General features: G+C 39.9%; 1 protein-coding gene across 2 annotated transcripts in view; it reads right to left on the bottom strand.

Moving 5' to 3' along the window:
• Nucleotides 1–19828, bottom strand: part of TRUB1 (TruB pseudouridine synthase family member 1) — a 33003-nt gene extending 13175 nt beyond the window's left edge. Inside the window, exons 1-4 of one of the 2 annotated variants that reach the window (XM_055559942.1) lie at nt 19423–19828; nt 15418–15516; nt 9140–9195; nt 3238–3319 (exon numbers count right to left, since the gene is read on the bottom strand). In XM_055559942.1, the coding sequence (XP_055415917.1) occupies nt 3238–3319; nt 9140–9195; nt 15418–15516; nt 19423–19711 (526 nt within the window). In that variant the 5' untranslated portion in view covers nt 19712–19828. The remainder of the gene's footprint in view (nt 1–3237; nt 3320–9139; nt 9196–15417; nt 15517–19422) is intronic. The other variant, XM_055559943.1, reaches the window with a different exon arrangement.
• Between the last annotated feature and the right edge of the window lie 1062 nt (nt 19829–20890).

Here is a 20890-nt window from a genome sequence, read left to right as displayed (position 1 = left end):
ATCCTCAGAGACACGGGGAGCTGTACCTGAAACGAAATACCTCACTGTGGATGAGAAAAGAGCAGCAGAAGGTAGGAAGATGCTTTGCCTTTCCTGGGACTTCCCTGCAGTCTTTTCAACGCCTCTATCACCAGCCTGGTTTATTCATACCTGCTAAATACTTTATTCTATATGCCATCCATTGCTCTAAGCACCAAAAACCAAGAGAGACATGGTCTCAGCCCAGCTTAGGAATTAACATATAAAAATATATTAAATAAATGGCAAAAAATACTATTTAGAAATAACAGAAGGTGTCAGGATAGAGAATAAAAGGGCCCTATTAATAGGGTTTGAACGTTGAGTCTGAGCTAGAGACTCATTTTGTATGGCTAAAAATAGTAATTTGTCTAGATAGGATAAAGTGACCTGAGGGTCATTCACGTGCCATTTACTGCATAACCCCTTGTTTGACCCAGATGGTGGCTGTTTTCAACAGGTCAATTAAAAGCTGTATTTTTCATTGCTGTGATGACTGGTGGGTGGCATCAGCAGCAGCACTTAATAGGAGGCCCAGGGACGCCAGACGTCCCATGGCATGCACGGGGCGGCACAGCGAGGAGCTGTCCACGCTCTGCATGAGTGCTGGACAGCTGCCAGATGCTCAAGTGGGCGACCTTCTGTTTAGAATTACTTTAGGCTAGAACCGGGCTTCCCTTGTGGCTCAGCTGGTAAAGAAAATCCACCTGTAATGCAGGAGACCGGGGTTCGATCCCTGGGTTGGGAAGATCCCCCAGGGAAGGGAAAGGCTGCCCACTCCAGTATTCTGGCCTGGAGAATTCCTTGGCTTGTATAGTCCATGGGGTCGCAAAGAGTCAGACACGACTGAGCGACTTTCACTTCATTTAGGCTAGAATCTAAGTCCATTTTCCACTTAAATACAGAATTTTTTGTACAGTCTTGTTTAGTTGCCAAGTTGCGTCTGACTCTTTTGCGACCCCATGGACTGTAGCCCACCTGCCTCCTCTGTCCATGGGATTTCCCAGGCAAGAATACTGGAGAGAGTTGCCTTTCCTTCTCCAGGGAATCTTCCAGACCCAGGGATGGAACCTGCATCTCCTGCACTGCAGGCGGATTCTTTACCACTGAGCCACTGGGGAAGCCCCCAAATCATTCTCTTCTTCAGTTGCTCCCACAAGGAGATACTGAACTTCTCAGTACTGAGTCATGAACACAACACACCTGTCTGTCTGCATTTGACTTGTGGCATTCACAGTGATCGATGTGTAAGTATCTGTTACATATTTGTATCTGATTACTTCATGAAGAGTTTCGGTGTAGTCATATCTGTGCATTTACATACTGATGTGACTATTTTACTATAAATTACCTTTATTTCTTCTTTATAGTCCATTTACTATAATACATTGATTTTTTTCTTTTAATGTGTAGGTAGGGGAGAAAACCTCTGAGTTTTATTTCAGCATAATAAAGAAGGCATTACAAAATACCGGTTACAGGTCTTAGGATTAAGTCTCAGAGGGTTGAAAACACAGGTCCTAGTTCTCCATATGACACAAGTTTCTTCATAAGGTAGGTTTTATATTTATTTCCCCCTTGGTACCTGCTGTGCAGCTTAAACAGATGACAAACTATGCTCACTTACCAAAATTATACAGAAAAATCATGTCAATCAGAAAAACTCTCTGAGCTCTCATTTTCTGGGACTACAAACAGTGTTCCGTCAACTATAGAGAGCTCTCCTTTTGAGGGCCTAAAGAAAGGTGTTTCGTTTCTTAGATTCTCAGATTTCAAGACTATAATGAGATGATTTTAACACACTAACATACTTTCCTTAAGGTAAGTAAGGTCGTAAATGATACAACACAAAGGAGAGTTTTTAAAAATTCCAAAATGCTTCGGGGTAGTCCTTCCTACCAGTGTATGTTGAAGTAGTTCATTCCCCTGGTCCTCTTGTAATATTCCCTACTCAAAGAACTGCACCATCACGTAACAGTTTTAAAACCCAGAAACCTAGATCTTTTTTAACAACTTCCTCTCTGTCCCCATCCAACCAACGAGTCTCACCAATTTTACTGCCTCACCATTCTTCTAACTATATATAAACTGACACATAATGTAGGATACGCTGGAAATCTCTGACATCCTCCTAGGCCTCTTTAATCTTACGAGCATTCTGGCTGAAGATTATGGTTGGCTTTCCATTAAGTGGGCATATGCTGTTATTCCATAATAATAATAATGATTTCAAGGTTAATTCAACATTTATTTTTTAAAAGACTAAAAATAAATCGGTGATTTTTCTCTTCATTATGGTGCTTGATTAATCATGCAAGATACTAAGCCACATATAAATGTTAACAGGACAAGAGAAGCCATTATGAACAAGGAGAAGGTTGGTCTCTCTACTGGGGGAATATGTAATATACAGTAAGACCACTCAACACAAAAACATAGGGAAGCAGATGCTAGACTGCCTAAAGCTACATTAAAAAAGGTAACATTAAGCACAGGCAAAGAACAAAACAAAACAGAAGGCTTACAAATAATTCAGCTGATGACATAATAATGTAGGTGAACTGACTGTACAAAAACCACAACTGCTGCATTATAAATAGCATAAGCACTATGAGAGTTGCTAGGACACCATTTCATTTATCTATCCTTTCTTAAAGAAGTGAAAGAAGGGATGGTAGAAAAATTAAAGTGCACCCCAGTGAGTTCTCTTTATTTCCAGAGAAATAGCTTTCCTTTTGTTATATCTTTTTGCATGCTCGAAAAGCACAGGAATATAATCAATTTTAAAGTATTAAACCTAGTACATTTATTTCAACAGCTATGAGATAATTATATATACCAAAACGAAAACAACAACAATGACAACATGCAGGTAAAATTGAACAAGAGAATTTCCCTGCTTTGTTTCACCAAAGACTAGGAAAAATGTCCTAAATCCTATCTATTGTATAAGTGGTTTTTGCCAAGGGAGTTATTCGGAAGAATTCTGCATGCTAAAAAAAATATTGATTATAGGAAAAGGCAATTACTGCAATTCTTTACTAATAGGCATACCATATTAGCAACAATGTGAAAAACAATTTCCAACCTTTTTAACCTAAAGAAATGTACTGACAATTAAAATCACCGGAAACATAAGAGGCTTATTTTTAAATTCCAAACTCAGAGAAACTTCCTTTAAATATTAGAAATAAGGACTACATATTATGAGTTTCATACCATAAGGTTTTTCTTCTGTTACGTTCCCTGTAGAATCTAGCGTGTCAGTAGCCTTCCCCAGTTCCCCAATGGCAACATATCTCTAGAGGAAGAGACACAAGAGAGGGAAACAGGCCATAAGGTAAAGAACTGTTAAGTATGTCTTAAAGCTTACACAGAACCTTACTAATAAACCTAACTGATACAAAATAAAGGCAAAATCAATAGACTGTAACTGCTTGGTTAGTTGTTGATATGTGGGAAGCATTGTATAGAGTGAGGAACATTCACAAACTTTCCAAACCAGCCAACATGACAAGGAAAAATCTGATTTTATTGATAATCATCGCTTATAAATATACAGTTGTTGTTGTTCAGTCACTAAGTTGTGTCCAACTCTTTGCTACCCCATGGACGGCAGCATGCCAGGCTTCCCTGTCCTTCACTATCTCCCGGAGTTTGTTCAAACTCATGTCCATTGAGCTGGTGATGCCATCCAACACTGTACAAAAAGTTTTAAAAATCAGTTTTCTACTGGGTAGTGTAGACTGTGAAGGAAAAATTTTAAATATACCTAGGAGTAGAGATAATGGTACAATAACCCCCTACTTAGTCATCACAAGATTCAGTATTATGTTGTTATTCAGTCGCTAAGTTGTGTCCGATTCTGTGACCCCATGGACTGTAATAATATTACTCCACATGCAACTAAAATTAATTTTTAATTATTATTTCTTATATGAAATACCAAGCTCAGTCTTAGGAACTTGATTATGGATTTAAACAAAAGCTAAATATGTAAAAACTAGTATAGCAGAGATAATGTACATATGTGTTTCTTGTAAGGAGAAATGGCTATGTCTTAAGCTCTCTGAAAGGATAAAAGTCACTTCTCAGAACTGCTCATTACTCACAAGTGAAGAATTAGATCACTCCTAGTTAACCGAGGATGGTTCTGCTTTCTGTCTTGGGTCAGACTGGTACTACATATTCTTTATTCTCCTCTCGTTTGGTCAAATTCAAATTTCATTTCAAGGATCACAGGAATTAGCAAGAAAAACGCAAGGAACAGAATTCTCACTGAAAAGAATCGGCAGTTATGTGAGCAATTTAAGCTGGAGTACTTTGCAGAAATATGAGTTTATTAATGATAAGCTTATTATGCTACCACACTGAAACATGGTTTTGAATGTCTTCATTAACAAGGAACAGCTCTATACAGTGCATAAAATGTAAGTCCTTCAAAATTTTCAATATAGTACTTATGAAATATAATGAATATTAATAGAGTGTAAAGAAAAGGTACAAATTGGACGAACCTCTGGAGAAAGTGGATTAGAAATGCTCCAATCTTAGAGAGTTGCTAAGTTTCACAGGAGGAGCTTTATTCAAGTCACACTTCGCAGTTGACACTGATTAGTTAACCTAAAAATGCTTGTGCACACCTGGGGGAAATTACTCTCCTCTGAACACATCTGGGGGGGAACATCTGTAGACCCCAGTGATGATACCCGTTCAATGGTTGGAGGGAAGACAAAGGCTGCTTTCTACTGAAATATTGGTTTTGCCTACAGGCGCTATGGTTTTTCTCCACGTAGACATGAGAGTAGCCTTATACCTGGGAAATGCTAGTTAAGAGCATTTTCATGGCACCAGCAATCTCGTAACAGAACATCAACCCTTCCATGGCTCATCTGGTTTCAAAAGCACATATAAATAACCAACTTTTAATCAGCAATATAGGAAGCTAATAAAGACAACACTCCAAAACCTCATCAAAGCCTGTTACTTCAAGGTCCATCTGCCATCCAGATTCTCCGGAATGACTGGCTCAAAGAAAGTGCAATTTAGGGAAGACAGTAAAGGGACTGTGAATCTATTGCTTTCTTCTGAGTGAGCTATATTCCATGCTTAGATCAAGTTAAGTCAAAGGGATGTGTTCACCTAACCCCCTAGAATCATTTTACCTGTTGTGTTTCATGCAGAGCCACTTCTACACATGTTACAGAACTATTTTTGAGAACCACTATCTATCATTCAATCTCCCTTACTGTAAAAAATTTCTTTTTGACTTTAATACCCAGAGTAAAGTTTCTTCCTTAAATAACTGGCATACTTCCTCTTTTTCATCAATGTCATGTTTTTGCCTAGGCCATCAAAAAGTCAGAGGTAGAAGTAAAAGGAATGCAATTAACTGCATTCAAGATTTCCAACAGAAATTGCTTGAATAAAATTAATGTCTATGGCATCTGTAGTCAGAGAGATCCAACAGGCCTGTAACTCAGGAGAGAGAGATTTGGGGATAGATGAAACACATGGAAACAGTAATAACAGTATTTACTGAGCAACTTTTGTATAACAGGCCCTGTACAGAAAACCTATGTGCTTTTTTACATAATACACTCAGAACCCCAAAAGAGAATGCAGCAAGAAAAAAATGACTTAAGAGAAAGTTGATCATTGGCACAGCAAAGCCTGACAGACAGGAGAAAAAGCTAATGATAAAGACAGGAAAGGCTCTTTTCTTAAACCTTGCTCTGATCTGACTGGGTAGGAATGCATATAAGGAGTGGTGGTGGTGGTAGTTTAGTTGCTAAGTTGCATCTGACTCTTGCCACCCCGTGGACTGTAGCCCACCAGCCTCCTCTGTCCATGGGATTTCCCAAGAAAGAATACTGGAGTGGGTTGCCATTTCTTTCTCCAGGGGATCTTCCAGACCCAGGGATCAAACCCGAGTCTCCTGCATTGCAGGCGGATTCTTTACCTCCCAGCCACCAGGGTGCTCTAAATAATCTGTGGTCTTTACAAAATGAAGGCGAATTAATCCAATGGCCTAAAGATTTTAATGAAGAGGTTAGTTCTCTACTTATTAATTGATAGTGTTGCATGAACTGGTATTTAGCACACTGAACAGGATTCTAAGGATGTCTCTTGGTTCAGCAGGAAAGAGTGTTAGGCCCTGTTCCATTAGCAACCTCTTTTATTAGGACTGGATGGTAAGGCAATGGGGTATATGATACGGTTGTTACCCGAACAATGAGTATCTGCCATCCTGGAACTAGATATCTCTACTCTTGTGGTAACTCCCCTGTAAATATACCAAGACATATTATGTGTCCTGGTCAAAAAATTTTTTAAAGTCACTGCTTAAGAAAAAAGATCTCCAAGATTCTAGCCAGTGTGAAAAACAAAGGCTATTTTTAAAAATTCATTAACAGCTTCTAACTACTTTGATAAAAGTGTCACCTTCAACATGAAAGTGAAAGTGAAGTCACTCAGTCGTGTCTGACTCTTTGTGACCGCATGGACTGTAGCCTACCAGGCTCCTCTGTCCATGGGATTTTCCAGGCAAGAGTACTGGAGTGGTTTGCCATTTCCTTCTCCAGGGGATCTTCCCAAGCCAGGGATCAAACCAAGTTTCCCACATTGCAGGCAGATGCTTTACCCTCTGAGCCACCAGGAGCGCTGATACTTAAAGGTAAAATGTAAAAGATTTAATTTTTTCAACAAGTAAGTAAAAGTCACTTAGTCGTGTTCGACTCTTTGCGACCCCATGGATTATATAGCCCATGGAATTCTCTAGGCCAGAATACTGGAGTGCGTAGCCTTTCCCTTCTCCAGGGGATCTTCCCAAACCAGGGATCGAACCCAGGTCTTCTGCATTGCAGGCTGATTCTTTACCAGCTGAGCCACAGGTACATAATCTAAAATTAAAAGTATAAGAAATACAAATAGCTACCAAGTTAATAATAACTCTTATTTTGTAAAGGTGAAGTACCCAAGAACTAGGTCTCTATAATAAGACGCACCTGGAGTTTTCTACTTATATTACAGTCATCTGAAGATCAGTGATTTCACTGTATGACACTCAGCTTTCCTAGCCGAATACCAAAATGATTTGTGATACATGAAATTTAAACAAGAGCCAATGATGTATGTATTTTTCCAGTCATCATACTTCTGGAAATGTGTCTGGAATTTACATGTAAAACCTTTCAAAAACATATAATGTGTTACATGTACTTATGGGTTTTTTTTTAGGAGGGTGGATAATGAATATTTCAGTGAACCTAACATATTTTATCTTGGTGGGGAAAACAAATGAACAAATGCCTTAATGTAAAATATATCTTTTGTTTTTATTAAAAAGTTACTTTTCATTGTAAAGATTTTGAAGAATACCAAATAGTATGAAAAAAGAAAATAAAATCATCCATAATCTTGTATCAAAATAACCACGGTTTATATTTTAAAATTAAACATATATTAAGCAATTGGAAAATTCTGTACCAGAAACAGATTCTAACCTCCACATGTCAGTATTTAAATACACTGTTCAAATTACTGTACAACTGTCAAGTTCCTCCATTTTGACACGATTGTTATATTCTATGATTTTGGAGATTCTTCCATTTATCTAAGGTATGAAGATCCTTCCCAACTGAAAGACAGGCTTTTTATGCCAATTAATAACTAAAATGGGATGTTAAAGGCAATAGGCTTTCCAGGGCTTTTCATTTTAAGAAACACTTACTTAGACCTCTGGCCCTCAGAGTCTGGCCCAAGGGCCAGTACCCACCATGAAATAAGTTCAGAAAATGAAGGTGCTTAGAAACTTATTTAGCAATTTGATATTAATTATATTTTTATAAAAGTCTGCAGTGAAATGGTAAATTTTTTAAATGGTCTTTGACCACATTTTCTTTTCTAAGAAAAAATTTAGACAGAAAGCACCTTGCTGCTTGCTGCTGCTAAGTCGCTTCAGTCATGTCTGTCTCTCTGCGACCCCATAGACAGCAGCCCACCAGGCTCCCCCATCCCTGGGATTCTCCAGGCAAGAACACTGGAGTGGGTTGCCATTTCCTTCTCCAATGCAGGAAAGTGAAAAGTGAAAGTGAAGTCGCTCAGTCGTGTCCGACTCTTAGCAACCCCATGGACTGCAGCCTACCAGGCTCCTCCGTCCATGGGATTTTCCAGGCAAGAGTACCTGAGTGGGGTGGCATTGCCTTCTCTGAGAAAGCACTTTACCAACTATTTATAACCCGCTTGCAACAAGGGTTTTAAAACAAGTAAAAAGTTTAGTCCAGGAACTTGCTGAAATTCCCCCCTTCCTAATGGCATATTAATCTTCCTTCCACATTTTCCACATTTCCTATCTTCCCCATTTTCACTGGTCCCAAGTCCAAGCTATTATAACCAGCATCTAGCTGCTAATTAGAATACAGATATTATTATCTCTTTTAAAGCTGGAAGAGGCCCAGAGAGGAGAAACACTGACATCTAGACTCGTCTCAGGGCTCCTTCCACCTTGCCAGTTCAGTGAGGGTTCTCACTCAAGGCCTAAAGCCCAGGTTTAGAACCCCTCCTGTCCCCACTTAATCCCTCCTCCCTCTCCTATTCAAAGCCTTAAAGATGCTTTTGCATTCAGTCAAGGAATGATGTAACATCATCTTTAAGAAGCCCCATTCTTTTAGTTAGTAAACATTTTGTAAACACTGAACAAAACATGTCTTTTGCTGGAAACTGCATGGCTTACCAAATGATATTGTTTCTACAAAAATTCTAAGGTTTAAAAAAAATCTAATAGAATTTATGATCTTTAAGTTTTCTTTAATAAATATAACTATACAAACAAACAAAAAGAAACATACAAAAAACACTCTCACAAAAACTAAACACATATATTTTAAAATTATAGGTACCACAAAGTTTTGCTTCTATAAGTCAAATTTATTTTTCAATGATGATTTTACAGTCTCAATATTTTGAATCTGAGATTTCATGATTATAGACACTGTGATTAATACCCAGGGTTGACACTCATTCAAGCAAGTTATACAGTTTATTTTTTAACTGATAAAATCCAACACATAGGTCATTAAGAAAACATTCAAGGAAAACAGAACCATTCCAGTATTCTTACCTTGGACCCTGATAACATACTGGTCAACATTTTTGTTCCCCTTCCAATTCCAACCACTACAAATCAAAGAAAGAGATATTATGACATCCTATTGTGAAAACTAGGTTTTAAAAATATGCTTTATGACATACACTGGGCACAGTTTACTGGCATATGTAAAGTTAGAAAAAGCACTTATTTAGCTTAAAGTCAGGGCTCCTATTACTCCAATCAGTTGAACTTGTCATGCAAGTAAGAAATTCTGAAGTGGGGGTGGGGAGGAGACCTTCTTTCTTTCTCTAAGTGTGAAACATAATATTAGAAACCTCAATCCAGACAATTAGATAACAAAAAGTTTTGAAAAAATCTCCAAGGCCTCACTGGAATTTTATATGGGCATCAGTGAAAAAAAAAATGCTATAGTTAATCTTGGTATGATAAAGTCTCTGACAGAGTTCACTATTAAACAAAGCAAAAGCTATCATCGTAACTAATGAACCATTTAAAGATGATTAGTGCCCAGCAGTATACAATCAAGAAAATAGAAACATAACAAATCAACCCAACACAAAGAATAATACAGGGTAAAATGTGAGTCTGGAGAGTATATGTTTGCATGGACCACATAAAAAGTACAATGGCCCACTTGTCTCCTTAATTTCAAACATTATCCTTGTGACAACACATTTCACCAGCCAAAGATGAGAGGATGTAATCATTTCTTCACTTAACAGCAAGCAAAGTTTCATAAGAATTGAAGTATTTCTCATTAGTGGATACAATTTTGTAAAAGAACACACACAATACAACCGTCACAATTCAGAACTATAAGAAACAAAGAGAAATGACTGGCAAGTTGAATGAATTATCATGGATGTTTATGGCAGATATCATCCAGTGAGTTTACCAAGTATCAAATTCTACTCTAAGTGCTTTCGATTCATTAGCTCATTTAATCCTTTAAACAAGAGGATACGATTATCCCTATATGATAGCTGAGGAAACTGAGGCATAAGAGTCTCAGAACTTTGCCCAGTATCTCACAACCAGTAAATGCTGGAATTAAAATTCCAACCAGACTAACAGCAGACCTCCTTCCTTTCAGCCCCCTGCCAACTTACTCATCCAGGCTTTCCTCTCACCGCCACCAGCCTAAATCAACCTCTCTGTTCTACATCCTATCTCTTCTTCTCCCAATTCATACCATTTCATTACCATTTCTGAAAACTCCACTGCACAAAGCTCCTGAACCATCCTCAATAGGGTCCCAATGCCTACAGTACCAACTTCTTAGTAAAGTATTCAAACTGTGTCCTTTGAAACAGCACACATCCCCATTCCTTCATAAAGTCTATCCCAAAGCCCCTCTCAGCTTCTTTGATAGTCATAGTGGTTCAAGGACTAACGTAAAAACGGTCTGCCTTAGGGATCCTCTGTTGAGCAGAGCACTCTTCAAATAAGAGCACCTGCTGCTGAGGCAAAAACTTTGTATAATAACAACAAAGATTCGATTCAATTTTATTCCATTCAAGAAACCCCAATCAATATTTTGCAAGCAGCTACCAGGCACTCCATCCCAAGAACACTTTTAATGGAATAGCACATATCCTGACTTTGAAAGGGCTTATAATCTCATGGGCAAAATACAATACAGATGAGGGAAACTGCAAGTGCTCAAAAAAAAAAAAGGTTCCCTGATTTAATGAAAGAATAACATTAAATAACAATACAACAGTACATGATTGTGTCAAAATGAACACAGGGATGATAACTACTGTAGGAGGTCACTCTAAATGGCAACGGAGTCCAGAGAATGCTTCATTGAGGCTTCAGAGTTAGCCCTTAAAGGATGTACAGGATTTGAACATGCAGACAAGAGAGAAGCATGTTCTAAAGAAGGAACAAATTGACAAATTCTCAGACACAAGGATGGGCACAGTGGGTTTATCAACCAGAATGCAGGGTGTCTTAAGAGCAGGCTGATGTGTCTGACTCTATCATAGTTAGAAGGCTGGACTGATGACGATTTCTCTGCTGGTTCAGTGATCCACAGTAAACAAGAAGGCATCTGAGAGTAACCCAGCTCGTACACGTATACAGTCTCCTGTGTCACACGCTCAGTTGCTTCTGACTCTTTGCGACCCCGCCAGGCTCCTCTGTCCGTGGGGATTCTCCAGGCAAGAATGCTGGAATGGTTTGCCATTTCCTCCTCCAAAGGATTTTCCCAACCCAGGGACTGAAGCCATGTCTCCTGTGTCTCCTGAACTGTAGGTGGATTCTTTACCCGCTGAGCTACCGGGAAAGCCCAGAGTATATATAAAAGAGCTGAATTTAAAAAAATCTACATAGACAAAAAGCTAGGGAGAAATATAACCACAATGTTGACAATAATTATTGCTGGAAGGTGGATAATTTTTACTTTCAACTTGATGTTTTCTTGTATTTTCTAACCTTTTTCACCATAATTTTCTAAGTTTTAAAGTTAAACTTCAAAATAGTATATCAAAACTTAGTTCCGTTTTAAGTAATTTATACTGAATATCACCTTCCTACTGCTTGTGCAACAAATTACCAACAGAGTGGTTTAAAACAACACAAACTTATTATCCTACAGTTTTGGAGGTCAGAAGTCTGAGGTGGCTTTTACTATGGTAAAAATCACAGGGTCAACACACTGCCTTCTTTTCTGGAGGCCCGAGGGGAGAACCTTTATCTAGAGGCTTCCCAGAGGAAGTTCCTTGCCTTTTCCAGTTTCTGGAGGCTCTTTATCTTCCTTGGCTCAGGACCCCCTTCCTCATCAAGGCCAGCAATCGCATCACTGCAATCTCGGCTTCCATTGCCACATCTTCTCTGACACTCTTCTGCCTTCTCTTCCAATTTAAAGACCCATGTGATTACGCTGGATCCACCAGGATATTCCAGGATATCTCTTAAAGTCAACTGATGAACAACATTAATTCCATGTGCAACTTCAACGCATCCTTGATATGTAACCCAACATATTTATAGTTCTGGAGACTGGGACACAGACGTCTTTAGCAAAGTCATTATTCTGCTTACCACAGCATTTTTCAGAATTTTGTAAGCCCTCTTTATAGAATTATATATGCTTTATATAATATATATGTATTATATGTAATAATTATTTAATATTTGAAAACATTTTATAAATATTTCTAGTACTTATAAAAAATATAGATTAACAGAATTATCAACCTGAATTTCAGATATTTTAAATTGTCAGCTAAATTCTTAAATCTTTACCATCAATATTTCCCCCTCAAAACAGCAAAAACAGCCTAAAATGTTGAAAGTAAAAGTATATTTTTCCACTAGGTCCAGTTTTGTTAAAAACAACAATACAAAAAAGCCCTTTTACAAAGCTCTTCACAGAGTAGAGTATATATCAGTATACTATAGACATTTCCTAAGATATCTCAATAAACCTTCTGAGAATTACAGTAGATGTTATTACTTTTTAAGAGATAAACTGAAATTCTGGGAGGTTACAGGATTTGCTCAGGGTGTATGTACTTAGTAAATAAAGTAGCCAGTATACAACTCTTGATGGTTACAGCCCAGTGTTCATTTCACCATACGACAAAAATCAACTTTGCTTAACAGTCTGTAGAATTTAGACAACAAACTTCTCTTATTCTGTGACTAAATGTCTACTTTTTAAAAAACTATTCTCAATAGAAATCACAGGTATTAGGAAAAAAGTTAATAATTTTGACATATGAACACACTATATCATCACTGAAGGACATGTGTGATCAAATGTAAATTAAGCCTCCAAATAGAAAATTATTTCCAGTGCAATTTCTTCCACTTACACAAATCTCTGCCAAATGCCTCCCCTTCACAATATTAAAATGGAAGCTTTCAACAAGATCCTTTAGATTTAGGGTAAAAAATAAACTTTTTTACTCAGTGCCCTGAATATCACTATTTTCTGCATGCCAATGAATAACAACAATCATAAATTAACACAACTGGCCTATTCATAAATAAGTGCACATTTTATCCCCTTTCTTCTTGGACTTCTGTTCTTGCCCTAGAAAGGGACTTCCCAGGTAGCTCGGTGGTAACAAATCCACCTGCCAGTGCAGGAGACACAGGAGACACAAGTTCAATCCCTGGGTTGGGAAGATCCCCTGGAGGAGAAAATGACAACCCACTCCAGTATTCTTGCTTGGAGAATCCCATGGACAGAGGAGCCTGGGGGGCTACAGTCCATGGGGTCACAGTCAGACACCACTGAGCGACTGAGGATGCATGGACGCCTTAGGAAATGGAAGGCTGTAACAGGTGGCAACTCAAGAAGAGCTGAACTGGTAAGAATCATGAACCCACTTCTGGAAGCAATGGTAAAGAATGCTGTGGTTGATTAGTAATCTCTGCTGTGGACATGGGGAACAAAGGCAGGAGTGCCAGCTATTTGCCATCCCAGGTTAGGGCAGAGACTTTAACACTCAGCACCTGCAGGTTCAACTCTTGATCTCACCACTCACTAACCACGGGACCTCACATACAGTAAGTGCTCAATAAATGATTATCAATTATTATGGTCAGAAACAGTAGTTAGGGTGTCAGAATTTGCCTATTCAAGCCTTCTAACTCAGGAAAATGAATTTTCATGTGTTTTTTCCTGTTTTAACCTCAAGTAAAGATGTTTCTGCCAACATGCATCACATAAAATCTGTAAATTTTAGAAAATGCAAATCATATACTGTTTCCAATTTTCTTGAAAAATATAATTTTATTCACCAATTTTATCCTTTTCTTCTAAATAAGCATCCATTTCTTTGGGCTGGCTTAGATCAGGTTTGTTTTTATTTGCATCTAATTTTAGCTCTAATAAAATGGATTGGATGCTGTAGCACAGTATTTTTCAAAGCATGAGTCACATTCTATTAGGGCAGCATGAAATCAATTTAGGGGATTATGATCAACATTGTAAAAAAAAAAAAAAAAAATGGAATAGAGTAAAATAAAAAATACCAGGGCATGTAAAAAGGTAGGCTTGTTTCATAAAAGTTTGTTTCTAGTATGTGGGGCAGGGGGAAATAGGGAGAATTCCAAATGTGTATTTCTGTGACTATGGATAGTTATAAAAAGGTGTCTAAAAACATACCCCATCCTGCGGATACACACTTTGGCAGTCTAAAAAGAAAGACTTCAGGATCTCTGCATGTGTGCTAAGTCATTTCAGTCATGTCTGACTCTGCGACCCTATGGACTGTTGCCTGCCAGGCTCCTCTGTCCATGGGATTCTCCAGCCCAGAATACCGGAGTGGGCTGCCATTCTCTCCTCCAGAGGGTCTTCCCCACCCAGAGACTGAACCTGCATCTCCTGCAGATCCTGCATTGCAGGCGGATTCTTCATCACAGAGCCACTGGGGTGTTCCCTCAGAACCTCTACTAGATGCAAAAAAAGAACACAACAAATTAAAAAGGTCGAAGAAAAAAGGGCAAATGACTCTTCTTCCCTCCATCAATTCTATCAATCTTCTTCCACATGCAGTAAGACAATTAACTAATGTCCCCAAGAGAAAGTGACTTCCTCTGAGGAACTATAAGGTTCCTGAAGATACAGGCAAAAAACCAAAAAGAGTCATATACTGTGTCAGGAGTCCCCAAGACTCTCCCACACTGAAAGATTCACCCATGGCTAAGATTTACCTTCAGTGATATCCTAAGGTTACACAGCTGGATCCTCTTTCCTTCCATAACTGAAAAAGGAATAACATGTGTACAATGTTGCTGCTCAAGGGAGCCCATTGGAAAGCCAGCATCCAAAGTTTTTATTGGAGGGGATGAGAGGAATGGTCATCCAGGCACCCTCTCACTGCATGCTGGGACCAAAATCTCAGACTCCAAGATGGACAGCAGGTGTCCAGCATAAACCACACTGTTTACACAAACCACGGAGGCACACCACACTGCGCTTATCGGATGGGGAAGGGTGGGTTCAACCCCAAATCCAGGTCCCCAGATGCAGGCAGGCCTTCAGAAAGATAGTAAACTCAGGCCTGCTGTGTTAATTCTTTTCTGCAAAGATACAAACCCTTTCTCAAGGTCCAACCACACTCCACACATGCAAGTGGCCATTTCTAATAGCCTTCCATACCTTGTGGAAGGGCTTCTTGAGAAGCTGGCCCTGTAAATCTAGTAGATTTGAAATATTCCAAGTAGACTGAAAATGACATGGCTTTAGTCAATTTTGTCTGTTCTTAATCAATATTTCTTTCTAATATAAGTGGCAGTTATATCAAATTTCCATGCATATCTCTTACCCAGGACTCCTCGGGCTGCACTGTCTAGGGTCCCTCCATGACCAATTTTCAAAGTCTGCTTTTTCCTCTTGGTCCATTCTGGAGAAGGCATTCCAGCTTCTTTAAGAGTAATTGGGATTTAAAAAAAAAAAAAAAAAGGTAATTACTTAGAGAAATGAAGTAGAATCTCCATTACTATGGGATGAGGCAGTGTGGATGGAGTACTCAAAACAAAAAGTATTGTACAAACTTAATATATTAAGGTTATAGGAACTGACTCATTTGAAAAGACCCTGATGCTGGGAAAGATTGAAAGCAGGAGAAGAAAGGGACAACAGAGGATGAGACGGTTGGATGGTATTACCAACTCGATGGGCTTGAGTTTGAGTAAGCTCCGGGAGTTGGTGATGGACAGGGAGGCCTGGCGTGCTGCAGTCCATGGGGCCGCAAAGAGTTGGACACGACTGAGTGACTGAACTGATAACAACATTACTGACAAAGAACAGACTTTAAACTATACAGACACTATCTAAATTACAAAGAAACAGTATTCCCAAATTAGTTGTCGAAAACTCATTTTGTAAGGGAAAAAAATTTTTTTTAACTGGGTAAATATCCACACTAATCCATAAAGATCCAGTAAATTCCTGGCAGTAGTGGGCTGGTAGATGGAGGATGATGAGAAGAAGTTTTTACACAGGCAGCTAGTTTTAAAAGTCCTCAATTCTACCTCTAAAATCTCTCTTGTTCCCTGGTGTTCTCTGCTGGTCACTCCAGCTACCTACACATCTGGAGTACATTTCATACAGGGTTACTTCTGAGAACACTAAGTCCCCAAACTATCTGTATATCTGCCCTCCTCTCCTAATCAAAAGTCACCAATTCCTTAAAGAAGTTAATCTCAACAAAAGGTTACATGGGAAGAAGGTAACAGTTTAAGATGCGACTTATACGCCAAAGCATTTAGATTTTAAATAGAGACAAGGAAAAAAACAAAAGATGCCAGCCTGGCCTATCTCATATTCCCATTGTAAAGAATAAAATGAAATAATGCTACCTGAACGTGCTTTAAAAACTCAAGCTCTATACCAATATGCTGTTATCATCATCATCATGGTATATAACAATATATTGAGAGAATACTGGCTACTGGACTTCAAATGAGAATGGAGAGAGAAGCAGGAAGAGCTGTATTGATCTGTATCCTTCCAAACCCATAAAACTTTCCTTACTTCCCAGGTGACACTAGTGATAAAGAACTTGCCTGCCAACGCAGGAGATGTAAAAGACCAGGGTTCGATCCCTGGGTTGGGAAGATCCACTAGAGGAGGAAATGGCTACCCACTCCAGCATTCTTGCCTGGAAAACCTATGGACAGAGGAGCCTGGTGGGCTACGGTCCATAGGGTTGCAGAGAGTCCAACACAACTGAAGCGACACAGCATGCATGCATTACCACTGACAGAGAGAATATGGGAAACAGAGTACAAGAAACTGAAAAGCAAGAACACAGCAAGGTAAGGAGAGAAGGCAGAGCAACAAGGGAGAAGCAAGGTGAAAAGGCCAAAAGGATGTGCTGGGCTATAATCACCACTTAATTACCACCTTAGTGAGTTAGAGGAGAAAGCAATGGCAGCCCACTCCAGTACTCTTGCCTGGAAACTCCCATGGACGGAGGAGCCTGGTAGGCTGCAATCCATGGGGTCGCTAAGAGTCGGACACGACTGAGCGACTTCACTTTGACTTTTCACTTTCATGCACTGGAGAAGGAAATGGCAACCCACTCCAGTGTTCTTGCCTGGAGAATCCCACGGACGGGGGAGCCTGGTGGGCTGCATCTATGGGGTCGCACAGAGTTGGACATGACTGAGGCGACTTAGCAGCAGCAGCAGCAGTGAGTTAGAACTGCGGTGTCTGGAACACGATCCTAATGTTACTCTCTGATTACATCACCATGCTTGGAAAGAGATGAGGATATGCTTTAACATGAACCTGTAAGGCTAGGCCTAGACTTCAAACCCTTCATCTTGACCTGTAACCCATTATGACTCTCTCATACTGTATTTATAGAAACATTTTGGGAACTCTTTGTATTTTTAACTTAACAGTGCTTGGAGAATGGAGACCCTAAAGTTTACTGTCTTCCCTTTGTGCTTTTCCCTTTTTCCAAGTTTGAAGATACCTGACCTGTACTATGTTGGAATCTGGTTCACCCCACTGGCATCAAGGATGAATATTTACTAAGATCTTTTCTAGTTATAAAATTCTGCTATGTTTTAGGCCTTGAAGGATTCAGAAAGACAGAAGAGCCAAGATTTTAGTGCCAGATGAATCAATGTAAGGAAAGGCAAGGAATATTAATAAGGGCCATGACAACTGACTGTGGCCTAAATCAGCAACTGTCAAACCTGGCTGGCATTAGAATGTTGTGTTGTGGAATCAAGAGAACCGTCCAGGTAAATTCTGACAGAACAGCATTTAGAAAGCCCTGGTCTAGCTAACATAAATATAGAATTGGCCAATCACAAGCAATATAGAAATGGAGAGTAATGAGAATGTCTACTTCTCAGTGAGTGGCTTCCAGAAGACAGTTCAGCAACAGCACGGAAACAATCAATTTTAACTAAGTTTCAACAAGAAATTTCAGTTCCTGGAGACCGATTAACCAGAAAGCCAGGCTATGGCTTTAATCCTATGAGAAATCCTATGAGAAACCCATCTGAAAGAAAGAACAGAAATTATTACTTTGAGGAACAAAAAAGCCATAGCTTAGCTAACAAATAAGGCCAAAGGAAAGCAATTCTATGAAGGAATCAACTCCATGATGACACCACAAAACTTGTCCCTGATGTAATTACTTCCTTCAACATTCTTACAGGTAACAAAGTATAATGAAAGTATAACAAAAGAATGAGCAGATATAACACAGGTATTAAATATCTTCAGGAATTTACCAACAAACACCTGAACCTGTAATATGTCAGTTTTAATTAACAAATGCCTACCAGAATACTTTGTTTTTGCAATAAAAAGGGAAGCAGTAACATTTGTCAGGGGACACTATTCAAAGAAGAAATCTCCTGTACTGATTTGATGGAAAAATAAGGCAGGGCCAGACTCTGGAGGCCTTAAAAAGCTAGTTAAATAGTTTTATCACCAAAGGCTACAGAAATTACTGCTATGAGCTCAGTTAAGGAGGAGTTGGCGTCTTTCAGATCTGGCTTACTGCAGGTGTCAAAAAAAACCCTAAAAGTTCCTTGATTTCAGTGTATGAAACGAACTACTGGATTGACAAACTGAGAGATCCTTTAGAATTTTCTAATATTCTCCCAGTGTATATAAAGAAAGAAACAAACAAAAAGAATGCTCTTAGAAGTGACCAAGTTATAGTGTTCAACAAAATGTGGTCCATAGACTGCTTACACCAAAATCATTGGGAGCAACAGTTTAAAGATGGACTTTCCTAAAAACACCCCATACCCTCAGAATCACTATCTCTGAAAGCGTAAGGATTAGAATCTGCATCTGTGCAAGAGACTTTAAATAATTCTTATGTCCATTCTGTGAAAAACAGTGTTAAGACTTGGTTAAGTAATAGCTACATTTCCAACATATTTTTAAGAAAGCAGCTTTGGAGTGTAGAGAGCCAGTGATTCATTTGAGTACAGTTCACTTATGTGAGCCAAACAAAAGGTTTCTGAGGGATTAGATTACAGAAAATTGGTCTGCATGCCCAAGAGCAGAAGTTTATTTGTGGGTGTGTAGGTTTTGTTTTTTGTTTTTTTTTGCTTGTTTTTTTCCCTTGAGAACGACAACTGCCAACTAGGCTACAGGAGTTCACGTTAGGACAAGTCCTAGCCGGAGATGCTCCAGATTTCGGTCCAGAGTTTATACAGTGGTCGTTCTCCCTTTCCCTTCCTTTTATCACTTGAGCCTTGAAAGGGCAAAAAGCCTAGCATGCTCCGTGCGGCTTCCGCTCTCACGGCGACCGCATGGCCTCCGCCTGGTCCCCACCCGGCTGCAGTACCTGCCAGCAGCTTCTCCTTCAGCCGATTCAGCAACTCGGCTGAAGTGGGCCCTTTGGGCTTGTGCACAGCGAACACGCCGCTCAGGGACAGCAGCTTAGTAGCCAAAGCGGGCTTGGAGACCCTGGCTTCGGATCCGGTCCTGGCCGCGGCCGCAACGGCCGCGGCTGCAGCCATCGCTGAGGATGTGGCGGCCGTTGCTGCAGCTGTCCCTGCACTTTCGGGGACTGGGACTGGGTCTGGTTTCAAACAGGACGACACCACCACCGCCGCCGCCTCAACAGCTGCCATGCTTTTGTAGTCCAGACCGGTTTTTTATCTTGGAGTCGCACGCTAATGACGTAACAAGGAGTGCGCCCGACATCCCTCCTGCCTTTCCCTTGCTTCGAAGTTACCCGGGTGGGTGGAATCGCAAGGGCTTCTGGGAGTTGTAGTCTTTGATTTTTCTCGTGCTGGCTGAGAGTCTCTGACCCTTCTGAGGGCTCTGATGAAGTAGTTTTTCTTCTATCATCCTTTTTGCTTGTTAAGTAGGGTTAATTCGGTGCCGCACGTGTAATTCACAGTTTCGAACCCAAACGCCAAGGCTGTGTAGATTTTCGGCGAGAAATATATTCACATCTTCCCCCATCCCTTTTAAGAATTAAGAAGACCCAGCATCCAAGAACAGAAAGTTCAGTTCAGTTCAGTCGCTCAGTCGTGTCCGACTCTTTGCCACCCCATGAATCGCAGCACGCCAGGCCTCCCTGTCCATCACCAACTCCCGGAGTTCACCCAGACTCACATCCATCGAGTCGGTGATGCCATCCAGCCATCTCATCCTCTGTCGTCCCCTTCTCCTCCTGCCCCCAATCCCTCCCAGCATCAGAGTTTTCTCCAATGAGTCAACTCTTCGCATGAGGTGGCCAAAGTACTGGAGTTTCAGCTTTAGCATCATTCCTTCCAGAGAAATCCCAGGGCTGATCTCCTTCAGAATGGACTGGGTGGATCTCCTTGCAGTCCAAGGGACTCGCAAGAGTCTTCTCCAACACCACACTTCAAAAGCATCAATTCTTCGGTGCACAGCCTTCTTCACAGTCCAACTCTCACATCCATACATGACCACAAGAAAAACCATAGCCTTGACTAGACGGACCTTTGTTGGCAAAGTAATGTCTCTGCTTTTGAATGTGCTATCTAGGTTGGTCATAACTTTCCTTCCAAAGAGTAAGAGTCTTTTAATTTCATGGCTGCAGTCACTATCTGCAGTGATTTTGGAGTCCAAAAAAATAAAGTCTGCCACTGTTTCCACTGTTTCCCCATCTACTTCCCATGAAGTGATGGGACCAGATGCCATGATCTTTGTTTTCTGAATGTTGAGCTTTAAGCTAATTTTTTCACTCTCCACTTTCACTTTCATCAAGAGGCTTTTCTGCCATAAGACTGTGGAAAATTCTGAAAGAGATGGGAATACCAGACCACCTGACCTGCCTC

The sequence above is a fragment of the Bubalus kerabau genome, chromosome 22, assembly GCF_029407905.1.
Source record: "Bubalus kerabau isolate K-KA32 ecotype Philippines breed swamp buffalo chromosome 22, PCC_UOA_SB_1v2, whole genome shotgun sequence".
Lineage (NCBI taxonomy): Eukaryota > Metazoa > Chordata > Mammalia > Artiodactyla > Bovidae > Bubalus > Bubalus kerabau.
This window is presented reverse-complemented; position numbering and strand designations above follow the sequence as displayed.